At 44.6% G+C, this 25,219-nt stretch overlaps 2 protein-coding genes across 4 annotated transcripts in view; both read left to right on the top strand.

Moving 5' to 3' along the window:
• The window catches only part of LOC127053211 (uncharacterized), a 361,256-nt gene that overhangs the window by 4,468 nt on the left and 331,569 nt on the right, over positions 1 to 25,219 (top strand). The gene's annotated exons all lie outside the window — the stretch shown is intronic.
• Positions 6,829 to 25,219, top strand: part of ACOX2 (acyl-CoA oxidase 2) — a 29,220-nt gene continuing 10,829 nt past the window's right edge. For 2 of the 3 annotated variants that reach the window (XM_050957367.1, XM_050957369.1), the window contains exons 1-11: positions 6,829 to 6,976; positions 8,865 to 9,042; positions 11,079 to 11,241; positions 13,479 to 13,630; positions 14,529 to 14,636; positions 17,948 to 18,067; positions 18,637 to 18,752; positions 19,568 to 19,740; positions 21,571 to 21,733; positions 22,812 to 23,002; positions 24,700 to 24,861. In XM_050957367.1, coding sequence (XP_050813324.1) covers positions 6,941 to 6,976; positions 8,865 to 9,042; positions 11,079 to 11,241; positions 13,479 to 13,630; positions 14,529 to 14,636; positions 17,948 to 18,067; positions 18,637 to 18,752; positions 19,568 to 19,740; positions 21,571 to 21,733; positions 22,812 to 23,002; positions 24,700 to 24,861 — 1,562 coding nt within the window. In that variant the 5' untranslated portion in view covers positions 6,829 to 6,940. Of the gene's footprint in view, positions 6,977 to 7,775; positions 7,867 to 8,864; positions 9,043 to 11,078; positions 11,242 to 13,478; positions 13,631 to 14,528; positions 14,637 to 17,947; positions 18,068 to 18,636; positions 18,753 to 19,567; positions 19,741 to 21,570; positions 21,734 to 22,811; positions 23,003 to 24,699; positions 24,862 to 25,219 lie in introns of those variants that run through there. The other variant, XM_050957368.1, reaches the window with a different exon arrangement.

Genomic DNA, 25,219 nt, shown 5'->3' with positions numbered 1-25,219 from the left:
AAAGCATGCAACTAACGATGAAACGCATCACTCCCTGACTCAGATAATACAGACAAAAAGACATCAGGCTCCTCCCAGACCCCCAGCTACTTGCATTCTAGCTACATATGTATAAACACGAGTTACCCAGAAATGCATTTACCAGGTTTAACTATCAGAGGTGATGCACAAAACAAGTAAGACAGAACCTAGACCTAAAGGTTCAGAAACAATAAAGCTGGATATTGATTAGAATTTAAACACCCTTTATTTCAGAGCTAAGAACAAAAGGGCAATGTGAGGAACAGCTGTTTATAGATACCACAAACTACCATTTATTTACTTTGCTTTTAAGACTCTGTATTTTAATGTAAAATATTCTGCTTTGCTCTGTATTTAAAAAAGAACAACAGTGTTTTCTTACATATACTGGAGTCCTAGAGTTACATTGGTTAGAAATAATAAGGCTGTTAAAGAAAATATATTATTTCCAGGCTACTAAAGAGCACGATAAAACTCTGAGCAGAAAGCAGCTTCCAGCCTTGTTTACAGATTAAGATGCTTGCGCCCTGCATAAACCAGCCAGAATCCAGTTTAAAAGAAATAAAACGGTTGTGTCTAATGTGGACACAAAATGGCAGGCAGATCTGGTTAACATGGCTCCCTGCTCTAAACGCAATGATGGCCATAAGTACATTTTAAAGGTGAGAAACATCCTGTCTAAATACACCTGGGTGGAAGCCCTAAAGGATAAGACCGAGAAAGAGGTGACGAGGACATTTAAAACTATTTTCAATCAAGTCAAAAATTACAGATGGACTGTGGAAAAGAATTTGTAAACAAAGCTTTAAAGAATTTGTTAACACAAATACTGTTTTGTTATCAATAATGAAGTTAAAGTGGGGGTCATGGAGAGGTTTAACAGCACTTTAAAATGAAAGATGTGGAGGTACTTTACATCCCGCAGCACCTACTGATGCAGCGACATGATGCAGGCTTTTATACAGAAGTTACCACAGAATCATCAGCGGGCGACTGATCGATGTTAACAGTTTTAACGTGCTGGCTGTGTGGAAAACGGCCTAGGCGGGCGGTTTTAAAATAAAGTTAACACAATCTCTTCTTAAAATCACGTATGGTACCTAAAACAAAAGGGGCATCAGTTAATGGGGGAGTTCTATGTACTGCTGTTGTGCTGCGTTCACAACTGCGGCAACAACAATGAATTTATCACTATCAAGCATGGCAAACTGCGTGATGTTCCTGAGAGTAAACAGCACATCAGAACCATCACTATGGAAATAAAGCCAGACCTGAATAAAAACGTTTCATTTCATTTGGAAAGGCGAACATTAAGGCCTGGTCTACACTGCAGGGGGAGGTCGATCTAAAATACGCAACTTCAGCTATGAGATAGCATAGCTGAAGTCAACGTATCTTAGATGGACTTAGAATCAGTTACTTCACGTCCTTGCAGCACGGGATCGACGGCCGCCGCTCTCCTGTCAACTTTGCTTCCACCTCTAGCACTGCTGGAGTTCCGGAGTCGACGGCAGAGCAATCGGGGATCAATTTATCCGCATCTACACTAGATGTGATAAATTGATCCCTGATAGATTGATCGCTACCCGCCGATCCGGCCAGTAGTGTAGACATACCCTTAATGTCATGTGCACTTTGGGAAAGTTGAAGGAAGGTGACTCTAAAAACTTACGGGACTGCTTTTTGTTTAAGAACTACTAAACGGCCCAGGCTGGTTATGCCCTACCAGGATAATCAGGGATTGCCTGTTCCGTAGGGGGCTGAGTTAGACTGGATATTCCACAGTCTTTTTAGAAAAGCTGGGCCGATTTTGAGAAGGGAGCTAGAAATTATTAAGCCTCACACAAAAATGGCTGTGAAACATATAACCAAAGATGTACTGACCCACGTACCTAGTGCCATTACACACAACAAAGGCATGTACATGCAACAGGAAGGCTCTGGTATAGTAGTGATTAGGGAAAAAAGAACAGTATCCTGCCGTCCATTTACAGGTGCTCCCTCCCATGCCCTTTAAAATGAAAGCTGCCTGAAGCCGTCGCAGATAAATGTGAAAGCTATCCGAGGAAGAGGACTGTAGATCACGGTGAAGGGGATATACACTCCCTGGGGGACCACAAGCAGGTTTCAGGGGGGCTGCCAAGCAGGGCAGCATTAGACTCACTGGAGCCCAGGGTGGAAAGCCAAGGCCCCACTGTATGGGGCTGAAGCCCAGGGCCCTAAGCCCCACCACCTGAGGCTGAAGCTGAAGCCTGAGCAATGTAGCTCCATGGGGGCCCAGACAATTGCCCTGCTTGCTACCCCCTAACGCCGACCCAGGCTTTTATATGCAGAAAACCAGTTGTGGTGGAACAGAGGGGCCGTGGAGTTTTTCTAGCACATTGGTGGGGGGGGGGTCAGAAAGTAAAAGCTTGAGAACCTCTGTTTTAAAACACAACATGGCTTTCATTCATGGTGATCCTGAAGAATGTGCTGAATCCCAGCTGGATTTATTTGAAATAGCCCCATATCTAACCAGTATTGAGAATCGCTTTCCTGGTGAGGTGCCACTTGGTTGCTTTAAGGGTGAATGCCCTTCAAGAATGTTTTGTTTCAGGACACAGGGATCATTACTTAGACTTCAGCAGCACTTTGCAGTGTATGCGCTGCAAGACAGCGAAAGAAGACGGTTCCGACATTGATGACAATGCCAGGATCACCTCATTTCCACCCTTTTTACCAGCTGGCTGTCACTCTGGGTGACTGACTTATCAGTCAGACAACAACGCTTACCCTTACAAAGCCTTTATAGAATTGATTTTAAACTACTGCAATGAAATCTTTTCTACGCAGGTGTCCCCCAGAGGGGTGCAGGAAGACACAGAAGGAACTCACAAGAACACCACTTGGCTGCTGTGGGTAACAGGGGGTTTACACCGCAATTTCATTTTTCAAGAAAAAATGCTGCTGAATGGTGTGGATGTGAAAATTAAACTCAAACATAGCAAAGACACTTTTTGCCTCCTGAACAGGACTACTAGTCAGAATTATAAAGTGCATATTTAATGCTGCGACTCTCTTTCTGAAACATCTGAAAGCGGCTCCAAGGGTCCTTTTGGGACATGCAGAGGCTCTAATGACAGTCAACGCAAAGCGCCCTGTAGACTGGTTCGGGATGAAAGTGTTTAACGTCCCAGCCAGCAGTCACATCAGTAACCAGGAAAATCTCGTTCTGGGTCAGTCACCCAAGCAGCACATTATTGGATTTGCAGATATTTATGTCTTCAGTGGAAATTATGCTAAAAACCCTTTCAACTTTAACCATTACAATGCTGCCACAAAAATTGTTGCTATTTTCAGCCTCCACTTACAGACAGTTTGTAGTGTAGCTGTCACTTAACCATGGCCTGGCTACCCCAAAAAACAGCTGTTCTTGGTCAATTTTTCTAAAGCCACAGTTCTCTTTGCTTTTTTGAAGCTGGTTCCCAAGAGCTTTCTTCTTTTTGCTGTTGCTGGGTATCTTGGTAGATAGCATATGATGCTCTGCTAAATGACACACATAAAACCCAGTTTTAGGATCTAGTAACAAATATTTTTAAAAGTTTTAAACAAAATCCTATATTTTTAATGAAAAATTATTGATGACAATAGATTGCTGGATGAGGGATTTGAACTTCTGCAGAGACACAAGCTACAGGGTCTTAAACAGAGTGTATTAACCACTCTTGCTCTAATCATGTTAGGATATAGCTTAGCAAATAATTGTACAAATGTTTCTTCAGTATGTAAATGCAGAGCAGAACTGTCAAAACTAACCCCTTCTTTACACCAAAAGGGATGATAAGCATCTTTGAAAAACGTTACCTATGCTCTGTCATGTTTATTTCCAGTTACTTTTGAGTGAGACCAAAATCTTCTGGTTGTGTATGGAAGGCGAGGGGAAGAGCAGGGATTCTGCATGGTTTATCTCTCCTGAAAACTGCTCTCTGATTATTTAACCAAACAGCCAAGTTATCAGTGTTTCACATTTCACAAACCTCCACATATACAATGTCAAAATAGCAGTCATTTCTAATGGCAGCAATTTTTAATTTACTTTAAGTCTTGAATATATTTAAGTTAAAAGCAAATTTTAAAAATACAGTTATTTCAAAAACTTGCCACACTTACAGCTTCTCAAAACTGTTGTGTAAACGGAATCAAGAACCCTTAACCTTCGCAATTGTACTAATAATCGCAAAGAACAACTATACCTATGCTCTTGGATATTATTAGGAATAAGGCCACTTTGAATTTGAATGCTGACTTGGTCAAAATTCCACCATATTTGGGCAAAAATAAAACAACAAGCAAACAAACAAAAATAGAATAAGAACCTGATCTTTAGGCATCTATTTTGGGTGTTTCGTTTTGTTTTTTTGGGGGGAGGAGTCATTTCTGTAGCTATGCTTTGTCTTTTTTGGCACCAACATACACAGCTACAATCTCTCTTGTAATTGTTACAATCAGAACAAGATGCAGAGAACTAAACTTCAGTGTTACCTCCAGCCTGTCTGTAAGCATCCATGTAACAGATTCCTGGAGCTGTTTGTAACTCGCAGTTTTCAAATGAAGAACCAGATTTTCCCATGAATTTAGCAAACTATGTCAAGGGCACCATTGCTTTCAGGAAACCAATAGTTAACTTTACAGACTCCCTCAGAAACCAAGGCAGAGATAGAGAAAGAAAAGGAAGGATCCTGGCAAAATGTCGCCATTTCTGCAGAGAAACTTTTTACATTTTTATCATGGAAATGGCAAGTTTTAATTTTCACTGAAAAGACTGAAACATTTTAAATGAAATTAGCAAAAGCCCGCGCACAGCTCCTGGCCTGCACCCATTTTTTAGGATCTGTCTGAGGGGGACTGAACAAAGATCTCCTTTGAGTGTCTTCCCAAATGCACTCTTCATGTGTAAGGGAATTTTCACAAGTGCATAGTATAAAAGTATCAAAACCAGGGGTTCTCAAACTGGGTGCTGGGACCCCTTGGGGGTCACAGGGTTATTACATGGGGGGGTCATAAGCTGTCAGCCTCCACCCCAAGCCCCGCTTTGCCTCTAGCATTTATAATGGTGTTAAATATATTTTAAATTGTTTTTAATTCATAAGGTGGGGGGGTCGCACTCAGAGGCTTGCTGTGTGAAAGGGGTCACCAGTACAAAAGTCTGAGAATCACTGATGAAAACATTTGGTGATAAACTGTTTTGCTTCAGTTAGGATTTGCCTTAATCTAAAGTGAATTATTGACAGCGAGGGATAAAGTAAATATTAGCTGTTCTATTATGAGAGTAAAGCTGCATTCCCGTGACCTTCAGTCACACACAGATCTTCACCCTCAGACAGCCTCCCGTTGCATTAAATAATGGTTCACTGCTGATCTCCATGTCAGCCGTGCAGTTCAAACCAAAGCTTTACACTTTTGCTTTTGTGAAACAAATACTGACCCTATAATATTTCCTGTCGCCTCCTTTCCTGACTAGCCACTTCTGGGTCAGGTAATGGGGATCGGAAGTGGGGACAACTCACTGGAAAGAAGCTCTTTGATGAAGCTCTGTTGCCCAACTTCAGTCCAGACTCTGCCTTTGCTGCACACATAACGGGGGGCGGGGGGACGGGACTTTGAAACAGTGTCAGGCCTTCCTGCTCTCACTAATAATGCTGCTAACTTCCTAGCCCCACCACGATGGAGGTGGCTGCGACATGGAGCCTGTGTGGGGAGAAGACTCAGCCACCTAGCACAGTAGGGAGTGTGACACCTTTCAAAGACGGCTTCCTTTCCCTCACTGGCTCCAGGCTGCCGCTGCCTGCAGCATGCTCCGGCTCCCAGAGCTGTCATATGCCAGGGTGTAAGAGAGACCCCGAGGGCAAAATATGCCGACCAAAGTAGATGGGTTGGGAAAGCGTGTATCTGCCGGCCGTCAGCAAACATGGCTGCCCTATGCTGCCGCCTGTGAGGTGGTACAAAGGGAAAATGTGGTGCGGAAGGGGCAAGGAGAGTGCCTGGGGGAAGCACCCTGGGGTGCAGGCCTGTGCTCTACTGCAGCTCCGAGCAGGTGATCGTAATAGCTCAGTGGTTTGAGCATTGGCCTGCTAAACCCAGGGTTGTGAGTTCAATCCTTGAGGGGGCCATTTAGGGAAGTGGGGATTGGTCCTGCTTTGAGCAGGAGGTTGGACTAGATGATCTCCTGAGGTCCCTAACAATCTGTGATTCTGTAATGGTCCCTCCTGGCCTTACAATCTGTGAACCGTGGAAGAATTGAGCAGGAGAGGGAGGAATACTGGGGGGAGGAGGAGGGAGATGGTGAAGTGGGAGAAGCCTGAGGGAAAAGGGAGTATGAGAGGGAGGGCCAGGGAGCAGGTAATGGTCTGAGATGGAGGAAGCCAGAAGGGGGTGATGGGGCAGGATCTTGAGCCTGGAAGAAAGAGAGAGTGATGGGAGGGGGCATGGAAGGGAACAGAGAATCAGCTCTGCCACCCCTAGGCTGGGAAGGGGACACGAGCCCCCCCCCCAGCAGCTAAGGAGCAGGCCTGTGTGTGCGCATTTATGTTGAATTTCCACCCCAAAATGATCTCACACCCACACATGTTGCAGGGCTGGGGTGTCCCCAGAAGCGTGAATACTCAGTGGGCTGACCAAAAACAAAACCATTTTTAAAAATCAACCGCCTGGTGTTTTGCGGGGTTGTGAGCTCTTGGGATCAGCCCTTCTGTTCACTGCAGTCTTGTTCTGACACCACTGGAGCAGGTGCCACGTGCCACCCACTAGAGGTCAGTGGTGGTGCACGGCAGCCAGTGTGCACTGCACAACCAGGAGTTAATGACAAAGCCTGACACGGAGAGTACTGGGAATGGAGTTTGCAGGCAGCTGCTGAGAAAGTTGGGACGGAACTGGACTGGAGATGCCACTTTCCCTTCTAATGGCTGCCAAGGGGAAGGTAGGTGAGCATGTGTGTGTTTGCCTGGGTGAATGAAGTGCAGCTAAACCAAAGTAGGAGCATGAAACTGAAGGTTACTGGATACCTCTAAGCTGCCATGTTCGCTTTTCACTGTACAGCAAGAGCAGTCGATTACATTTGTTTTATTGGCCTGAGCAATGTTTCTATGCCTAGACGATAATAGGCAGACCCTGAATTCAATGCCTTAAGATCATGCCAGGTGTTAGGATCTGTTTAGCAAAGGGCTTCCAAACTAGAAATAACTAGGAACGACAGATAGCTTTACGAAGCCAGACAACCTCTTTCATCAACTCCAGCTGAACTGGGCGTCCTTCTACTCAGCGATAGAATTGGACGTTTGTGTAGGATTACGGTTAAGGTCAGACAGATTTTAAAGCCAGAAGGGACCATTAGGATCATGTAGTCTGACCTCCTGACAGCACAGGATATAGAATTTCACCAAGTGATTCCTGCCTCAGTAACATGTGGCTGAACTAGAGAGTGTCTGGGAGAATAACTGCAATTAATTGAAAGAGCATATTCTATTTTCCTTTCCTTTCCCTTGAGTTAAATGATTCTGCAGTCATGAAATCCTTATTTTTCAGCAACTCTGCTAAACAGCTTAATCTCAATCCAAAATTAAAGTACTATCAACACATGCATCTCATTAAAAAAAAAAAAAAAGTGTCCCAGCTACAACTGTGCTTAATTGTCTTAAGTAGTCAGGAAGCCTACTTCTCGCTTAGTCATTACTTGTCAGGGTTAATAAGCAACATGTTGGATAAAGGGCGTTAACCAGGTAAAAAGCAAAACCTAACAACCTTTTCTCCCCCTGACTTCAACTAGAAAGAGAAGTGGGATAGCTTTAAGGGAAGAACTTCTGTTTTAAGGTAAGAGACTGTTTATGGCCTTTTTTTTAAGTTCAACATGTAAAGGCGGAATTGTGAGTATGCTTCGGATATGTTGTGGTCGTGCAGAGGGAACTTTTCAAATTGCTGTACAGTGTATGCACTATAGCCTCAGTCCTGCAACTGGATCTGTGGGAGCAGTCGAAGTCAGGTCACTTGCTTGTGTTCACACATGCCTATGCATTCCCCTGCAGTGTTGCAATGTTTGGGGTGCAAACACTACCAGGCACATTTAGAATGAGGGATGGGAAAGGCAGGGTAGTTTTGATAGGAAATTTTTAAGTAAAACATAACAAGAATCACTTTCCTTAAACTCTTACACTTTGAATCCTAATCCAAGATGACCATGTGCCATCAAGTGCCCTAAACATCCTCATTCTATGCTGCCATATGGTGGGGTTTAAACAGTCATGCAGATCCACATATTCTATTAAATTGTCATGAAAATTTACCTGCCTGGGGACAATATCTACTCCCGCATCTTTTGGATTGATGATGGGTGCCGGTGACCGAAAACGTACAGTATTCTATTTGCCAATTCATAGGGGAGGAAAAGAAAGTGTCTGCCCCACACACGTAGAGTTTTGCCAGGCTGAGTTAGTGTCTGCTCAGTGGAAGCCAATCAGCTTGTGCTTTTACAGTTCTTTTGGTTGCACAAAACACCACGTTATCAGAAAAATCCAGCAAAATAGCATCAGTCCTCTGGACTAGGCATAATTCATCCTCCTTGTAAGACCAGCTCTAGACATGCAAGTAATTAATGTATCAGATGGTAGCCGTGTTAGTCTGGATCTGTAAAAGCAGCAAAGAATCCTGTGGCACCTTATAGACTAACAGACGTTTTATAAAAACGTCTGTTAGTCTATAAGGTGCCACAGGATTCTTTGCTGCTTTTAAGTAATTAATGAAAACCCTGCCATAGGGGATGCTCACCTGGGTTTTCGGGGGCTGACAGACTGATTCGTACCATCTGTTCTCAGGGCTTCCAGCAATCTCAGATGGCCCAGTGGAACAGGAGTGGCTATTTCAGGAACTCTGGTAGCAGAGATGTGAATCCCGACCTTGAAACTGAAAGGCAGACTGCCTCCTTCAGTGTGGAGAGGCTCACTGCCATATTGGATGGAGGTGCTGACAACACCAGGACACGGAGGGCAGTGGGTGAGTGGGCTTTAAAAGACTTGATGCTTCCTTGATGAGAGAGACACTTCCATGTCCCTGTTACGTCTGTAAAAGCAGCAAAGAGTCCTGCGGCACCTTAGACTAACAGGTGTATTGGGGCATGAGCTTTTGGGGGTGAATACCCACTTTGTCGGATGTTATGCCTGCTTCTTCTCTGCAGTGGTGACTCTTATACCCAGTGAGGAACCTTCTCCTCAGACCAAACAATAAAAAATTTAAGCAAAGAAAATGTCATAAGGGGCTTTTAGAAAGAGAGAGGCTTGAGGCCAGGACTCTCCACTGATGTAAATCAGTCTAACACCACTGGAGCTACACAAATTTACACCCAACTTTTTGCCCCACTTTTCCTCTTCCAGATCTCTGGGTGACTTCATCAGGTGCAACAAATTAGGCAAAACATATAATTAAGGCTCAGATTTTGTCATGGATATTTTTTGGAAAGTCAGGAACAGGTCACAGACAATAAAGAAAAATTCACAGAAGCCGTGACCTGTCCCAACTTTTACTAAAAATATCCATGACAAAATGGGAAGGGATGGGGCAGATGCAGGGTGGCTGGGAGCTCAGAGTTCCAGGGTCCCCCCAAACACTCCCCCCCAACAGCAAGGAGCTCCAGGGATCTCCCTGCCCCCTCCCTGGTGGCCAGGGAGCAGGATTGCTCCATGATTTTGGGGAGAAGAGTGGTGACTAAAAGGGGCAGCTGTGGAGGGAAAGCTGAGATGCAGCAGCCATGTCGGAGAGGGTTGGAGCAAACAGCCAGTGAGCACAGAGCAGAGACAGTCCAGTCCAAAGGGCCAATAGTTCTCTGAATGTCCGAAGGCCCCTGCTTTAGCTGCTTCAAGTCTCTGGCTGGGCTCCTCTCTGCAGTTTTATCAGCTGGGAGGTGCATTCAAAATTGTACTAAAGGTCACAGATTCATAACCTCGGTCTATACGCATATTTCACAATGACCATCAAGTCCAGAACATTACAAGCTGTCATAAAAAACTGTACTCAACATATTGGGCAACCAGTTGATTCAATTGCCCATTCTTTGGGGTTCAGACCCCTGTTCTCTCCCTGACTGTCACACTTTCTAACGACAAGTGTGTAACTGATTTGGCTGGTCCTTCCTCCTGGGCCAGCTCTCTATGCAGCAGGGTATCCCAGAGTGCATTGCTCCACATGATGCACATGTCCCCTGGGCACCATTCCCCTGCAGAGTCAGTATGGGACAACAGCCAGGATAGTCCCAGGATGCACTGCTACAAAGACAGTGAAGTAGCATGGTTCAGGTGGGCAGGCAAACACAGTTGGATACATGGTTGTGTTATGAAATACCTGCTGTGTGGGCACAACACAATGCTGTGTGATAGCTGTGTCAAACAGCATGTCATGACCAGGTTACCATAGCGCTCACCATACTCAGGAGGTAGCCCAGCTACAAACAAAGCTTGCAGCTGTGCCAATCATAGAATATCAGGGTTGGGAGGACCTCAGGAGGTCATCTAGTCCAATCCCCTGCTCAAAGCAGGACCAATCCCCAGACAGATTTTTGTCCCTAAATGGCCTCCTCAAGGATTGAACTCACAACCCTGGGTTTAGCAGGCCAATGCTCAAATCACTGAACTATCCCTCCCACCCCCAATGCCAAGGAGGGGGCCAGAGCAGGAGCACGTGTGGTCTGGAGGAGGTTTCTGGCCTTGTCATGTTAAGGAGGGCTGGAAAGCTGATCACTAAAATTAAGCTGTGAAGGGAAGAGGGGGATTCTGGGAGTTTAATCAGGTTGAATCCTTGCCTGCGTAGCTCACATAGCCTCTGTCTCAACTGAAATAGAGGCTGGGATCCAGGTTGTCTGCAGAGACCTCTGCCAGGTGAGGCTTTCCCTGTGGCCAGCCACCACCGTGGTAAAGCTTTCCGTGGCTGCAGCTTGCTTTCAAACACAGCTCAAGGTTTGCTGAGAGACTGATCATACTGGGGCAGAAGCACCCCAAGCTGTACTACCACAGAGCGAGCCCTCCTGTTCTGTTTTACAGAGGCAGTAATCCACAGTGAACCTGGCTTTAGCAGAGAAAACCAATACTTCCAGAGCCAGAATGAGAGGTATGAAGCAGCAGTCAGAAGGTCTGTTTACCTCAAGGAGAAGATGCATCAAATGGGATGGACTGAAGACGGGCCTGAAGTTAAGTATTGCTACAGGTAATGGCTTTAGCATTGTTAATATTATTTTCATTTAAAAAAATCTATTTAAACCACACACACTCCAGTTAAGAGGCTGGAAGATGCAACTGTTCATGGACTGATTAACAGGGGTTCCCCCACAAGCATGCTACAGATTCTTACTTTAGCACTGTGCTCGGGAGAAAACAAAAACATTTGTATAAAACTGCAAGGGAACCACTCAAGAAGTAGCATACAGCTGCTCCCGCAGTAAAAACGAGACAACAAACTGGAAATGACAGTTGATCCAGCTTCCTCCCACTTCTTTCTCACACATACCCTTCCCACGGGTGCTGCTTGTGAAGACAGATGTGGTCTGGATGATCTCAGGCTGGGCTCCCAACTCACGTAGTCCTTTTAAATAACCACAAGGACAACCAGAAACACATTACAAATTCTGAGTTAAAACGTGAGAATGGAAAGTAAGCATTTACCAGCAAGGTGGTGGCATGAGTCCCAGACCGGTAACTCCAATTCCCTATGAAAGGGTCTCATCCGCACAGCTGAAGACAGAGAATGCCGCCCCAACTGAATTTTTAAGTCTTTTCCATATGATAAAACGCTACTCAAATGAAAGGCCACTAGTATGACAACCTGACAATGTGGTTTGCAAAGTCACTGCAGCTCAGCTTTTGAATTCATAAACAAGGCAGGGAATTTACAAAGTTGTTGGATAAGTTCCATTTTTTAATAAAAAAAAGTTTGGTTTGTGCATTTATTTAGTTATATGCATAAAGGGGAAAAGCTGCTATCCTGGGCTCTAGGCACCTTTGATATAATTTTTAAATGCAACGACAAAATAACCAGCGGCTTTGCTCGAACGAGAAAGTACGAAAATAGCCAATCAGCACCCTAAAGATACCCATCACACCTGCTTTCATCAGGCCCCTCTCCCCACTCACATCAGTGGCGCTAGTCATGTGCTTCCAGTGCAGCATGTGCACAAGTGCTTTGCTGAAACAGGGCCAGAACACAGAGCACCTTGCAGGTGGACCGAGTCCCTGGCCTGCGTCTCAGATATCATCACTTGGCAAGTTCTTCAAAGAGCCAAGTGCCTCACAGTGTTGGAGATAGTGGAACAGTGGCAAGTATCTCTAAAACCTGTTTTGAAAATTCATTTTTAATAATGTATATTCCTAGCTGGCTAAAGAGTGTATCACTGCTGTGCAGTGCGATCTTTCTTCAAGCATTCCCTTACACACGTTTCTTCCCCTACTCACCTCCCACCCTAGGTGATCTTGAAGCTCTCCGAGGTCCTGTATAACAGGAAGGGGATGATCATTTATTAAAGAGAACAGGTGTCCATCAGTTTTTAACAGAGGTGCCTCTGGTGGCACTGCAGTAAAACAAGGGGATGCAAATAATCTAAGGAGATTGATCAGAACTATCAGCTCCACTGAGCAAAGATTTCCACATCTGACAAAAGGTGAGCTACCTTCTGTGCAGAAGGAGAAACTCCAGAAAGAAGGTCCTTTAGACTCCTCCTACCTCTTCTCACTGTTTCTATTTTATAAAAACAAAATTAAATATTTTACAAAAGAGAAATTTTCACCGTGTCCTACTGAGATGACATTATCTAAGTTCCTATGGGCTGCGGAACTTAAGAATGTGCCATTCTGGGATGGCACCATGCAGTTGAGCCAGCTGGCATGTCATCAGAGGAACTGAGTAGACATTTAAAAAAAAAATTAAGTAAATTCAAAGTTGTCCAAGTCCTAAGTGACAGTGGATGCAGTTCAGTCTGTTCCAGCTAAAATCAGTGATATTCAGTATTTTTGGTTGTAATTTAAATAGAAGGAAGAGGAAAGATGAAAGGGGGTAAAGAGAAGACAGGGTTAATAAAAATCAAAGGAAGTTTAGCGGTTGGATGGTGTTTTTTAGAATCTCAATTCAACACTACTAAGCTGATCCGAAAAGAGAGAACACCTTTCCATGGTGACAAAAGACAAGGGAGGTGTACTCATCAAACAAATCACTCTCAAGCAAGGTATGCTATTAAAGACAAAATGGAACCAGCTTTGAAGCATTATTTTTCTCGTACTTCCTGTGTAGATGCGTTATGTTACAAAATTAATTCAAAAGATCATTAACAATGGGAACTCAGAACTGGTATGTGCTGAAGATTGTTTAAAATGGCTTATGCATTTGCACTGTTGCATTAACAATATTCTTAGAACGAGCACTCATGCAGAATACTGTCCATACATTCCTTCCAGGGCACTTGGAGGAGACCTAGCATTTAATGTCCACAGAGTCTTTAAGAACAGTATCTTGGCCCTGGGAACAGATGAACAAATTGCCAAGTGGATACCACTTGCTGACAAATACCACATTATAGGAACCTATGCTCAAACTGAATTGGGACATGGTAAGTCTACAGAGAAAATGTAGCATTTCCTTAGGAAGAAAAACTGGCCCAGATGTTACAGTTGGTGTAAATTGACTCAGCCTCATGGACTTCATCTTAGAATATGTCTGAAGATTGTTTACAACATGAGGCACCTTTTGGGGAAATGAGCTGCTCCCACCCAAAAAATTTCAGAGACTTGAGTTTAGAGGTTGTGGAGCTGTTCATCTGTGGATTGCATGAGAGTCCCAAGGAAGAGGAAAAGCCCCTCTCGCTTTAGAGATGGCAGGAAAAAAATGAGTGTCAGAGAAAGTCTGCTGGAAGCTGAGTTTTGCTTTTTGATTCTGAAAAGTTCAGGTGGTGGAAGGGGAAGACTTGGAGTTGGATGCCAGAAAACTGGGATCCAAGAAGGGCACCCTCATCCCAGGAGTTGGTTGGGGGGATATGTCTGGCTCTACATTTTCTATTCTTGGGAAAGGGATTTGCCAGGTTGCATCAAGGGTAAATGCGCCTGGACGATGGGTTTTAGGGTAGTACTCACCAGGCTGGGTTCCAAGCCAGAGACTAAACCACAAACCTTTGGGGAATGTCCGTACTAGCTTCCAAAAAGGTGTAACTACTGCAAGTTAAGTGGCAAACTTAACTCAAGGAAAAACTGTAGTGTAAAAATACTCCAGAAGCCTACAGGTTGGGCCTCACCTTAAATATCCCATAGAGAGAGCTGCAAGAGCCTGCACTGAATGCACAGTCTCTGGCAGATCCTTCTCTGAGAGGAAGGGGCCTGGTAGGAAGGGGGAGCTAACGATCTACCAGAGGTCCAGTGTCGCTCTTCTGCGGTGAAGACTCGAGGATGGGGTGTCTGTCTCTCAGGTGACCCTTCTGACATACTGAGGGATTATGTCCATTTATCTTTGTGCAGGGACATTTCTTCGGGGTTTGGAGACAACAGCGATTTTTGACATTTCCACTCAGGAATTTACATTGAATACACCAAAGATCTCGGCAATGAAGTGGTGGCCTGGAGACTGTAAGTACCAAACTCAGAATTACACTCTAGTGTTCCTAGTCTGCACCGTTCAGTCACTATCCCCTCCCGCTGCCTGACTTAACTCATGTGGGTGTCAAGGCTGCCTTTGCTTGCCCCCTGAACCATACTGAGATTACTTTTTAAAGCTGTTGCCTGATATGGGGTGTGTTAGTAGTGTTGATTTAAATTATCAACTTAATTTAATGTAATTTAATTATTTTTAATTAATAATCATTATTATGGATATTAAATCATATGGGGTTAGGCTCACCAATTTGTTTGATGAGAAGATAAAGTTAGTCCTCAATCAGGCTTCACAGAGTTTATAAAAGGACCTTCGGGGGTATGACAGGAAGCTCACACTGAGACAGATATAGTCATAAAGACCTTTTATTAAAATAATGAAATAGTAAGAAAATGGCAAAACAGTTAGAATTACAGAGTTGCAATTGTATTTCTGCTATTTAAGAGATATATATGATAATACAATATTGTGTGCTGCAAACTTTAGTTAATACTCACACTCTGTTTTAATAACCCGGTGCTGGAAGACACGGGACCACGCCTCTGGCAGTTCTGGTTTCACACCTCTAGCTAAGGCAGCTAATGCAGAGCAGTTAAAGCTGTTTACTCTCTAACTTAACTCAATAAACCTTGAACTGAAATAAAGTGTAGGGAGACCAAGCTTAGCCTAGTCCCCTTAAAACTTAAAAGTTTGAAAAGAAACAAGGTCCAGCCTGCTAATAGTTAATAGCCATCGTAGATGGGTAGCATCGATACATTGTTGAAGATGGAGACAATGAAGAGTAGATAAGTGGATAGAGTGCCTCTAAAATGGTGAAATGAATCGCCCTTTTATAGGGCATTAGTCGGAAATCCTTCCTCTTATGCCCAAATTTCATCCTTCCCCCACAGGAATGTTAGGGTACACTTACCCCAAAGGCTAGTATGCATGTACGCACTTGTGGTGTACTTGTTAAGTCTGTGGCTACAACTTTGAAAAATCCCCTTTGCCATCCTTCATTGTCTATTGGTTTAGGTAAAGATCTCTAGACATCTATGTAGGTGTTTTATCTATTTGAGTAACAAAAAGAGGTCATCTTACTTTCCTAGGAAAAGGGTCCCAAAATGTGCTAACTTTGCCTTAGCTTAATATACAGGGTTTGGGCCTGTAGGTCTCTTGCATTACAGCCAAACTTATTTTTAATATAAATCTATAAACCTATTACATCAAATACTCAAATTTCTAAGAAAAGATACATCTATGCAAGCAAGCAGATTAAACCTTAGGGCTACAGTGACCTGGTGAGCAACGTGTTTTGATGGAGTAGGGACTGTCTGTGTGCCGGATGGGAGAGCCGGGGATGTCTTTAGGTGGGGGACAGGTGCTCAGCCTGTAACCTGAGCCAGAGAGCAGGGAGGTGTGTCCGCACCTTTGCCCGGGAAGCTGGACAAAGGGAGGGGGCCGGCTGGAGGAGGTTGAGTTTAGTTTTGATTTTGGGCTGGGTGGTTGGAATTTAGGGAATCCTAAGCTGGGATCCAAAGACCCTGAACCCCCAGAAGGACTCGATTGAGGGGTCCTGGTTGTGCCTCCAAGCTCTGCTGTAACCTGCATTCTGGTTGTCCAATAAACCTTCTGTTTTACTGGCTGGTTGAAAGTCACTGTGAGTCCCAGGAAGAGGGGTGCAAGGCCGGACTCCCCCACACTCTGTGACAGTGTTTTAAATATATGAATAAATGTTTACAAGTCAAAATGGACATTATGATCATCTAGACTGACCTCCTGCACAACACAGGCCAGAGATATCCACCTAGTGACTCCTGCTATGCAGGGAATCATTCTTCTCTGCTCCAAATGAGACTACGAGCCCAGTGACTTGTGGTTGAACTAAAGCAGACCTTGGAGTTACTTCCAGTCTCAGCTTAAAGACTCAAGGGATAGTGAATTTATCAACCCTGTTGAGAAGTTGTTCCACGGGTCAATTTTCCCCCACTGTTAAACATTTCACCCTATCTCCAATTAAAAATTTCTAGCTTCAACTTCCAGTGACTGGATCTTGTTAAGCCTTTGGGTCAGTCTACACTGCAACTGGAGATGTGATTGCAGCATGTGCAGACACAGCTCAAAGCAGCTTTAACCTAGCACACTTAGGTAGCAGAGCAGTGAAGCTGCAGTAACATGGGCTGCAGCACGGACAGTTCTATCCTGCCTGGGATCCTGGGTACTCACTGGGCTGGCTACTCCACAGTGCCATCGTTTCACTGCTGTTGATACTCTCACTAGCTCGACTGAAGCTAGCTCAGGTACATCTACACAGGCTGCAAGCCCACCTCCAAATGCAGTGTGGAAATGCAGACCCTTTGCCTGCTGTAGCAGGGGCTCCCTCTTGTGGTGTGCACTGATCACTCAATGCTTAAGGTGCTTGCAAGAGCTCTGCTTTATTCTGTGTCCAGTTCCAGCTGAGGGTGTTTAATAAGAGCTTCACCACACCCCAACCAGCATCTGTCTGAGAAGCTCAGCCTGTAAAGCCACAGTCCCCAATACCACAAGTGGCAGATGTCTTCTCCCTGCGGGTACTCATGGATCACAATGAACCCTGCGATCAGTTTATACTAGAAGATGGCAGGCTTTCCCAAAGTACCTTTAGAAACTAGAAACCAGCGAAAGGACTGGGCTTCGTTTCCTTAGTCCGCATGTGGAAGGAAGGAATAGTTTTCTGGTTACAGAGAAGAATGGAACCAGGAGCCATGGGATAAGGGCATTCATTTCTGGTGCTTGCTTCCTTACCTGCAACACTGGGATAACACACACAGTACCCCCTCTGCAGGGTGTTGAGAGGCCAAATTCGCCAATGTCTGGAAAACTACAGAAGAGCAGAGAATCAGCACCTGTACTCACAAGCCAGTGTCTCAGGTTCCCCTTGGTTTGAGGATGACACATTCCACACACAACTGCAGAGCTCAAGGCAATTACTACAAAATACTTAGCACTTCAATTGCATCTTAAATATTCTAGGACCTGTATGAGCATTAACTATTTACATAGCATTTCAAAGGGAAACCGAGGCAGGAGGATTGCATGATTTGCACAAGAAAATCCAGAAAGTGAAAAGTGCTAGCAGAACTACTCAGGGACTTCCTGGCTCCCAAGGTCTCTGCTCAATATACTACATCACATCTTCCTCAAGGAACCATTCACTATCGACTACTCCATGTGTTACGTCAAACAGAACCAATGTCTGCTGCATTTAACTGTAAAAGCATTTATTGTATCTAATCTTAGGGAAACCTGGTATTCTTTCCCCTTCTAGTGGGCAGGTCAGCAACCCACGCTGTGGTTTTTGCCCAGCTGTATATTAAAGGAAAGTGCTACGGTTTGCATGCCTTCATCCTGCAGATCCGCAGCCTTCGTGACCATTCACCTGCACCAGGTAATTTACTTCAGATCCTACAATGATGTTTCAGTTTCCTTGTTTAGTTCACTCTCAACATATTTTCTAAACACTGGCCTTCAATTTTGAATAGTCCTACATGGACACCCGACAACTGTCCCAATGTAGGACCAAGTACTTATAAAGATCTTCCTGAATTTTCAGGGGAGTCACAAGCAATGCTTACAATTGTCAAACATTGGCCCAGCATAGCTATAAATACCCCAAGCCCTTTAACTGAAGAATCATTGGCAATGCCCTTTGGCAGCTTCAGCATAAATCTACTTTCAGTTGTGAAATGTCAAGGCTCCTAGGTGTGCTGCTGTATCCATTTTTGGTATTAACATTCAAACTCTATTCCCCAGGCAGCACCTATAAATCAGTCGATAGGTAAGGTGGGCAGACAGCCCTTTGGGATTCATTTACCTCCCTCACACCGTGGGGAAAGTTTTCTTCAAGGGAAGGGTCAGGGAGTTGAATATCTTGTGCTAGATCTACAAATTTATTGACGTGTTAAGAAAAATAAAGTTCCAGTGGAAGTAAACAGGATCCATTTTCCCATTCCTTAGGGGTTATTGTGGGAGACATCGGTCCCAAAATGAATTTTGAACACATTGACAATGGCTATCTCATGCTGCAGAACATTAATATTCCTAGAGAAAACATGCTGAGCAGATTCTCTCAGGTACGTGAGGCATTAAATTACAAACACCTCAAGCAGATCCTATAACATCTAGATTTATGGCAACATTTTATCCTCAAGACGTGCATGCAACTTCAATTGAAATCACTGGGAATTGTAGATGAGGGTGGAATTTACTTGTATCCTAAATGTACTCTGTACATCAGGAGTCACGTTAGCGGCTAAGGCAGCGGTTCCCAAACATTTTCCCTCCATGATTCCATTTTCAGATGTATTGCCTCCCATAGCCCCAGTCAGGATGGAGGACGCCATTTAAAAATGGCAGCCTCCGTGCAGCATGATCTTGCACACACCGTACATGCAAGGTCATGCTGCGTGGAGGATGCCATGTTGCTTTACGAAATGGCATCCTCTGCACAGTGTGACCTCCTGCACACTCAGTGTGTGTGTGAAGTCATGCTGCATGGAAAGTACCATTTTGTAGAGCAAAATAGCCTCTTCCATGCAGCATGACCTCACACGTACGGTGTGCGAGAGGTTGTGCTGCTCAGAGAATACCATTTTGTAAAATGGTATCCTCCACACATGCAGGATTGCTACGACCTCATCCGCTGATGGAGTGACCCCGCTTGGGGGTCACAACCCCCAGTTTGGGAATCGCTGGGATAAAGATTATGATGCAGGCAAAATATATTGTTGTCAGCAGAAGAAAGAGCATGTGTATCTAAAAATGGGCACTTTATCCCTTATATACTGGAATATTTAGCTCCAAAATGACCACAGAACCATTCGTTTTACTGAAGCCAACTACTGCCCTCTGTGGGTGCTGTTTTATTTCTCTGTATTTCAAAGTCTAGGTTCTACCAGATGGCACCTACGTGAAACGAGGGTCCGATAAGATTAACTACTTGACCATGATCATGACACGCATTCATATACTTTGGATTGAAGTTATACCCACGCTGTTGAAGGCCTGCACCATCGCCACCAGATATTCGGTGGTTCGCCGACAGTCCAAGTTGAACCCGGGGTAATGGCATGTGGATAAACAAGGGGACAGATGCAGTGTCACAGTGTGCACCCCTTCTCTATCTTCTGCTTTTATTCCTGTCTCCTTTCACGTGTGATATCATCACCATGTCATCAGTTTATTCACCTTTCTATTTGAGGAAGGAAATCAACATCTTCCATCGCTATTTCCACTAACAGCTTTTCAGCCAAATCCTAGGAGACCCCATTCACAATTACTGCCTGAGATAAGACCCAAGCTTTATATTTATATAATCCAACAGCCAGGAAAGATCACTTATTTTCTCCCTGATTGGCCGCCCTTCATGTTTACATAATCCAGCAGAATCTTGAAAAAAAAAACACTGATGGGGTAGAGAATTCTTCTTCAGTCCCATTCTATCAATGGACGAGACATTACACTGATTCCCTAGCAAACACAGTGCTGGTGTAACCATGTCATTCCCAGACCTGAAGAAGAGCTCTGTGTAGCTCGAAAGGGTCTCTCTCTCACCAGCAGTTGGTCCAATAAAAGATATTACCTCACCCACTTTGTCCCTAGTGAATAGCTACACTGCACAGTGCAGAATTTGTATTAGCATTAGAAGTCTCTGTGTAATGACTGCATTTTATGGCTATTGTCCAATTGACTTCGACCCAAAACTTTGAACACTTTCATGACTTATTTATTCATTTTCACTGAAATTCTGAGATGAAAGTCTCCTTCAAACGTGCAACCCAGACACTGCACCACTTTGCTAATAGGAAGCTGACTAGTTTAGTTTCACTGACAAGCTCAATTTTGGGAAAAAACTAAATACAGAAAAAAGTGAATAAATTAGACTGTTTAAAAAAGCTGTAAGGTCCAAATATTTTCATAAGAAATGCAGGGTTTGACCCACAGGGTAGATTAAAGATTATAAAAGTATATGATACCTAACAGTGCACATTAAAAAAATACATATTCTGTATTCAAGAGAGCTTTTGAAGTTTGACCATTTGGATTGGACTGTTAATACTGATAACAACACAAGGCAATTTTTAAGTGTGTGTCTCTGTGTAAGGAAGTTGCTGTTGCTTGGGTTTTTCCACTTCTATTTTCAATTTTTCTTTCTCCCAGTTGAAGAAGAAATTTTGCTAAAGCACCTTTAACCTTCTGTGCCTTTATTCAGGGCCGGCGCTACCATTTAGGCAGCCTAGGCAATCGCCTAGGGCGCCAGGATTATTCGGGGGGCGGCATTTTGCTGGGGGGGCGGCAGGCGGCTCCAGTTGACCTGCCGCAGGCGTGCCTGCGGAAGGGCTGTTGGTCCGCGGCTCCAGTGGAGCTGCCGCAGTCGTGCCTGCGGGCGGACAGTCGGCTGCTCGCGCGGCTCCAATGGACCTCCCGCAGGCATGCCTGCAGCAGCTCCACCGAAGCCACGGACCAACGGACCCTCTGCAGGAATGACTGCGGCAGCTCCACCAGAGCCGCGGGATCAGCGCGGGGGGCGGCGAAATGGACGTGCGCCTAGGGCACGAGAAACCATAGCGCTGGTCCTACCTTTATTACAGAAACATCGGCGAGAGTTGGTCAGTTTGTGAGCTGCTTTCAGACCAAGGATCCTGCCTTAGGGTGACCAGATGTCCCAATTTTATAGGGACAGTCCCGATTTTGGGGTCTTTTTCTTATATAGGCTCCTATTACCTCCCACCCCCATCCCAATTTTTTACATTTGCTGTCTGGTCACCCTATCCTGTGTGCAAAGCAAAAATACTTTGGGCTCCTTAGTCTACCAAGACATTTCACACTAAACTAATATTATTGCTGTCCACAGCTTTCCATACTTTATAATCATAAATCATCTTCCTACAGTGACCCAGAGGCAAAAATCCTAGACTACCAGACTCAGCAACAGAAGCTACTACCTCTGCTAGCAACAGCCTATGCCTTTCATTTCATGAACGCCTACGTGAACGAGTTCTACAACAAAGGATACACAGAGATCAGACAGGAGAATTTTGATTCACTACCTGAGGTAATTTGCAACAAAAAATAAAAAAATAATTGTTACTATTATTTGCACACACTGTGCATTTTAATCCCTAGATCTCACAAATAATTTACAAAGCACCCCACTAGACAGATGGGAAAATGAAGGACTAGGATGTTAAATGATTTGCCCAAGGCCCACAGAGATTACAGCTCAGATCTGGACGTCCAGAGTTATCTGCGTGCAAAAGACAACATTTGAAAGGTTTTTTAGCTTGAGAAAACATTGTTTCAATGATCCAATAGTTCAACATGGCTCAGATTTACTTCAGTCTTTCCACACTCACAAAAAATTAACTTCTGGGGTACGGTTGCTAATTTTGGTTGCACGTATTCCTGGAGGTTTCATCACATGACAATCTTTAATAAAAGCTTAATCTTTAATTCTTGGAGGGTTGGCAACCCTATTCTGGGCTGAGAATCAAAATGTAACTTTTGGGGCAAACCAGTGAGTGCCTGTAAACTGGGGTGAGGGGCACACTCAGGGTAGGTGGAACAAGGCGTGAAGAGGAGAGGCAGGGGCAGAGCAGGAGCAGAAAGAGGCAGACCAGGTGTGGGCCCTTGGGGAAGGGGATAGGGGTTGAGCACCCCCAGAGAAATGAGGAAGCCAGAGCCTGGGACTCCTCCATGTGAATGCTGCGGCATGAACTAAAAGGTATCTAGTTCGCATTAATGCACTCCTCTTCAAACAGGACTAAGTTAATGCAAACTAGCTACCTTTTGTTCCACACAGGAGAGTTACAGTGTAGGAATGCTGCAAGTCACGTGCCCATAGTCCAAACTGCAGGGGCACGTAAACACAGCCTATGAATCACCTGGCAGCACGGTTTAGAAAAAGTGCACGTGGTCTGAGCATGTGCAAATTCGCAAGGATACACATGGACAAAAATCGGGCCCTTGAGTTTGCATGTCCATGCAGCCAGAGGACCTACACTACAGAAGTCAGACTTATCAGAGAATACAGTAATTTAGCTTTTTGTAAACTTTTAATGGCCTTCATTACATAAATTGTGTGGCCAAGGGCCAAACTCCTTCACTGTTAACAATGTATCTGCTTTACACAGCTTCATGCCCTTACTGCAGGCATTAAAGCCATAATTACAGAGTACTGCACTGCGGGAGTGGAGGTCTGTCTCAGGGCCTGTGGAGGCCACGGTTACTCTGCGCTGAGTGGACTCCCTTTTCTGTATACTAAACTAGCCGCTTCTTGTACTTACGAAGGGGAAAACACAGTCCTGTTCCTGCAGACTGCCAGGTAACTCTTCAGCCCTGTTTGTGTAATAACCTGCCTCCTAGTCCTCGCGCTCCTTACAGCATCTTCTCCAAAGCAGTCAAGGACCTCAGCAGCTTTCCTATAATGCATGCCCAAAGCAAACCCATTTCACAAACGATTCACTATTCACTCCAGCAGGCAGGGAAGGAGGGAGAACAGTCGCTGCCCGTCCCCAGGGCTTGGGGTCTTGAGAGTCCATGGGGACAGGGGGGGCAGGTTGTAAACAGATTGGATACATTGTACCTACCTCAAGATCCTGTCACTGGGAGGGGAAGTGAAAATACCCCTCCACACGATAAGTTAGGGGAAAGTTTTCAGTGGAATTTGTTGCCTTTTAAGGTAATTTTAAATTAAGCTTCAATTTCGAGAATTTAAACTTATTCCACTTAGACCAGGCTGTGGCATGTTGTTGTTCTCCCTTGGGTACATAGACTACTAATTATCTGCAGTGAATAAAACACAGTAAAAGGTGTTTTACTAATTGCAGTAATAAAACATGCACCTAGTTAAAATAGGAAAAATCTAGTCCACATCCCGAGAGAGAGAGATCCACACCGCACCCCCACCACTACGTTTGCTGGCAGTACCAGCAATGCCACAGATAGGACGGACTCATAAATGACCTCTGTACTGTATTACTCCTGGAGATGGTCCATCCAGGTCAGCCACATCAATGGGACTTGGTGGTGAAGCTCACACTGCTTCTGTCTGTCTACCTGTCCACGGAAAAAGAGATTCAGTATTTGGGGCTCTCATGCCAGCATCTTTCATGCTTTTTTTAAGGGGATAAATGCACCAAACACCAATTGGTTTTAAACTTTCCTTTTTTGTGGCTCATGTAGTTTTAAAGAGAATTATCTAATCACCACACAGATGGAATCATGTTAACAGCAATAGCAATTCTAAGCATTCATCAGGACACACATTAGCCAGACCCTGTGGAAAGCCAGGCCCATCACATCAGGTTACTGCAAACAGCAGGCAGAAAACAAAATTCCTCTGAACAGGTGGGTTTTAGACTTTTGATGGGACACAGTAACTCACCGCTCCTCCCTTACCACACAGAGAGGCTCATGACACCTTCCAGTAGTTTGCACAGACCAAACAGGTTCAGTACAGCCTATTGCATCTGCAAAGAACAGATTCTTTAAGGATGAGTGTCCGAAAATCAAAACTAAACTAAAATTCGACCTGGGTTTGAAGTCCACTAGTTAAGCCAGACTCACAAAGCCATGTTCTTTCCCCAAGCTCTGTGCACCACTGAGGCTGAGTGCTTGGCTCCCGTAGAGGAGTGGGGAACAGCTTGGGTTACTAAGCAGCTGAAAGGAGTCCTTGCTTAACAAGTGGTGTAGGGTCCGTCCAGCCCTGCTTGGTTAGCTGGATGTCAAATGTGATGTAGTCTGGGTGGGGATGCACAGGAGGAGACAGGAACTTGTGACAAGGAAATGTGGAACCTCGTTCCCCACCTCATACCAGAGGAGAAAGGGTCCTACATTTTGACAGTAAGTCCCCAGGTTTCCAAACCATGACCTGGTAGGTATTCAAATACACTTCCCAGGGTTTGCATCTGGCTTCAGCTGAAGAAGCTTCAGGTCTCCGCAAGAGGGGTCACTTTCAGGACATGGTGCAATTTTGGAAACCTCCTGAGATGAGGACCCATTCTGTTACCCTGTTGTCAGGTTTCTGGTAAAGTGCCTTGCAGCAGTTCACTCTGGCCAGCCCATCCCTCCATCAGCCGCCTATTTGTCTTCAGTGGACTCTGGAAAGTGTCAGGCACGGACCAGCGCGGACTTTCTCAAACCAGACATTTACGCAGAGGCCTATCGGCACAGAGCAACCAGGTCAGTAAAGAGCGGCTGGAGGAGAAACTTTTCCAAGTTTAACATTCGAGTAGTCCTTGAATTCAAATCCTTCATCACAAATAAGGAAGCCACCAAAATTGGCTTCTCAGCTTAAAAAACGGAGACTGTAGTTTAAATGTAGCAAAAACCTGTGTCATGCTGTTCTCACAGAAATGAAGATTCTGCCCTTTCCTGGTGGTACCCTTGCAAGTGAGTCCGTTTTCCCTGCTCCAGATCCCACTAATATTAAATTTCTAATGCAGAATAGTAGGATTTTTAAAGCCATACATAATTAAAGCTAGCAAATTCTGAGCAGCACTGGGTTCTAAAATAAAAATAAAAATCACTAGAAATACAA

Source organism: Gopherus flavomarginatus, chromosome 6 (genome assembly GCF_025201925.1).
Source record: "Gopherus flavomarginatus isolate rGopFla2 chromosome 6, rGopFla2.mat.asm, whole genome shotgun sequence".
NCBI classification, from domain to species: domain Eukaryota; kingdom Metazoa; phylum Chordata; order Testudines; family Testudinidae; genus Gopherus; species Gopherus flavomarginatus.
This window is presented reverse-complemented; position numbering and strand designations above follow the sequence as displayed.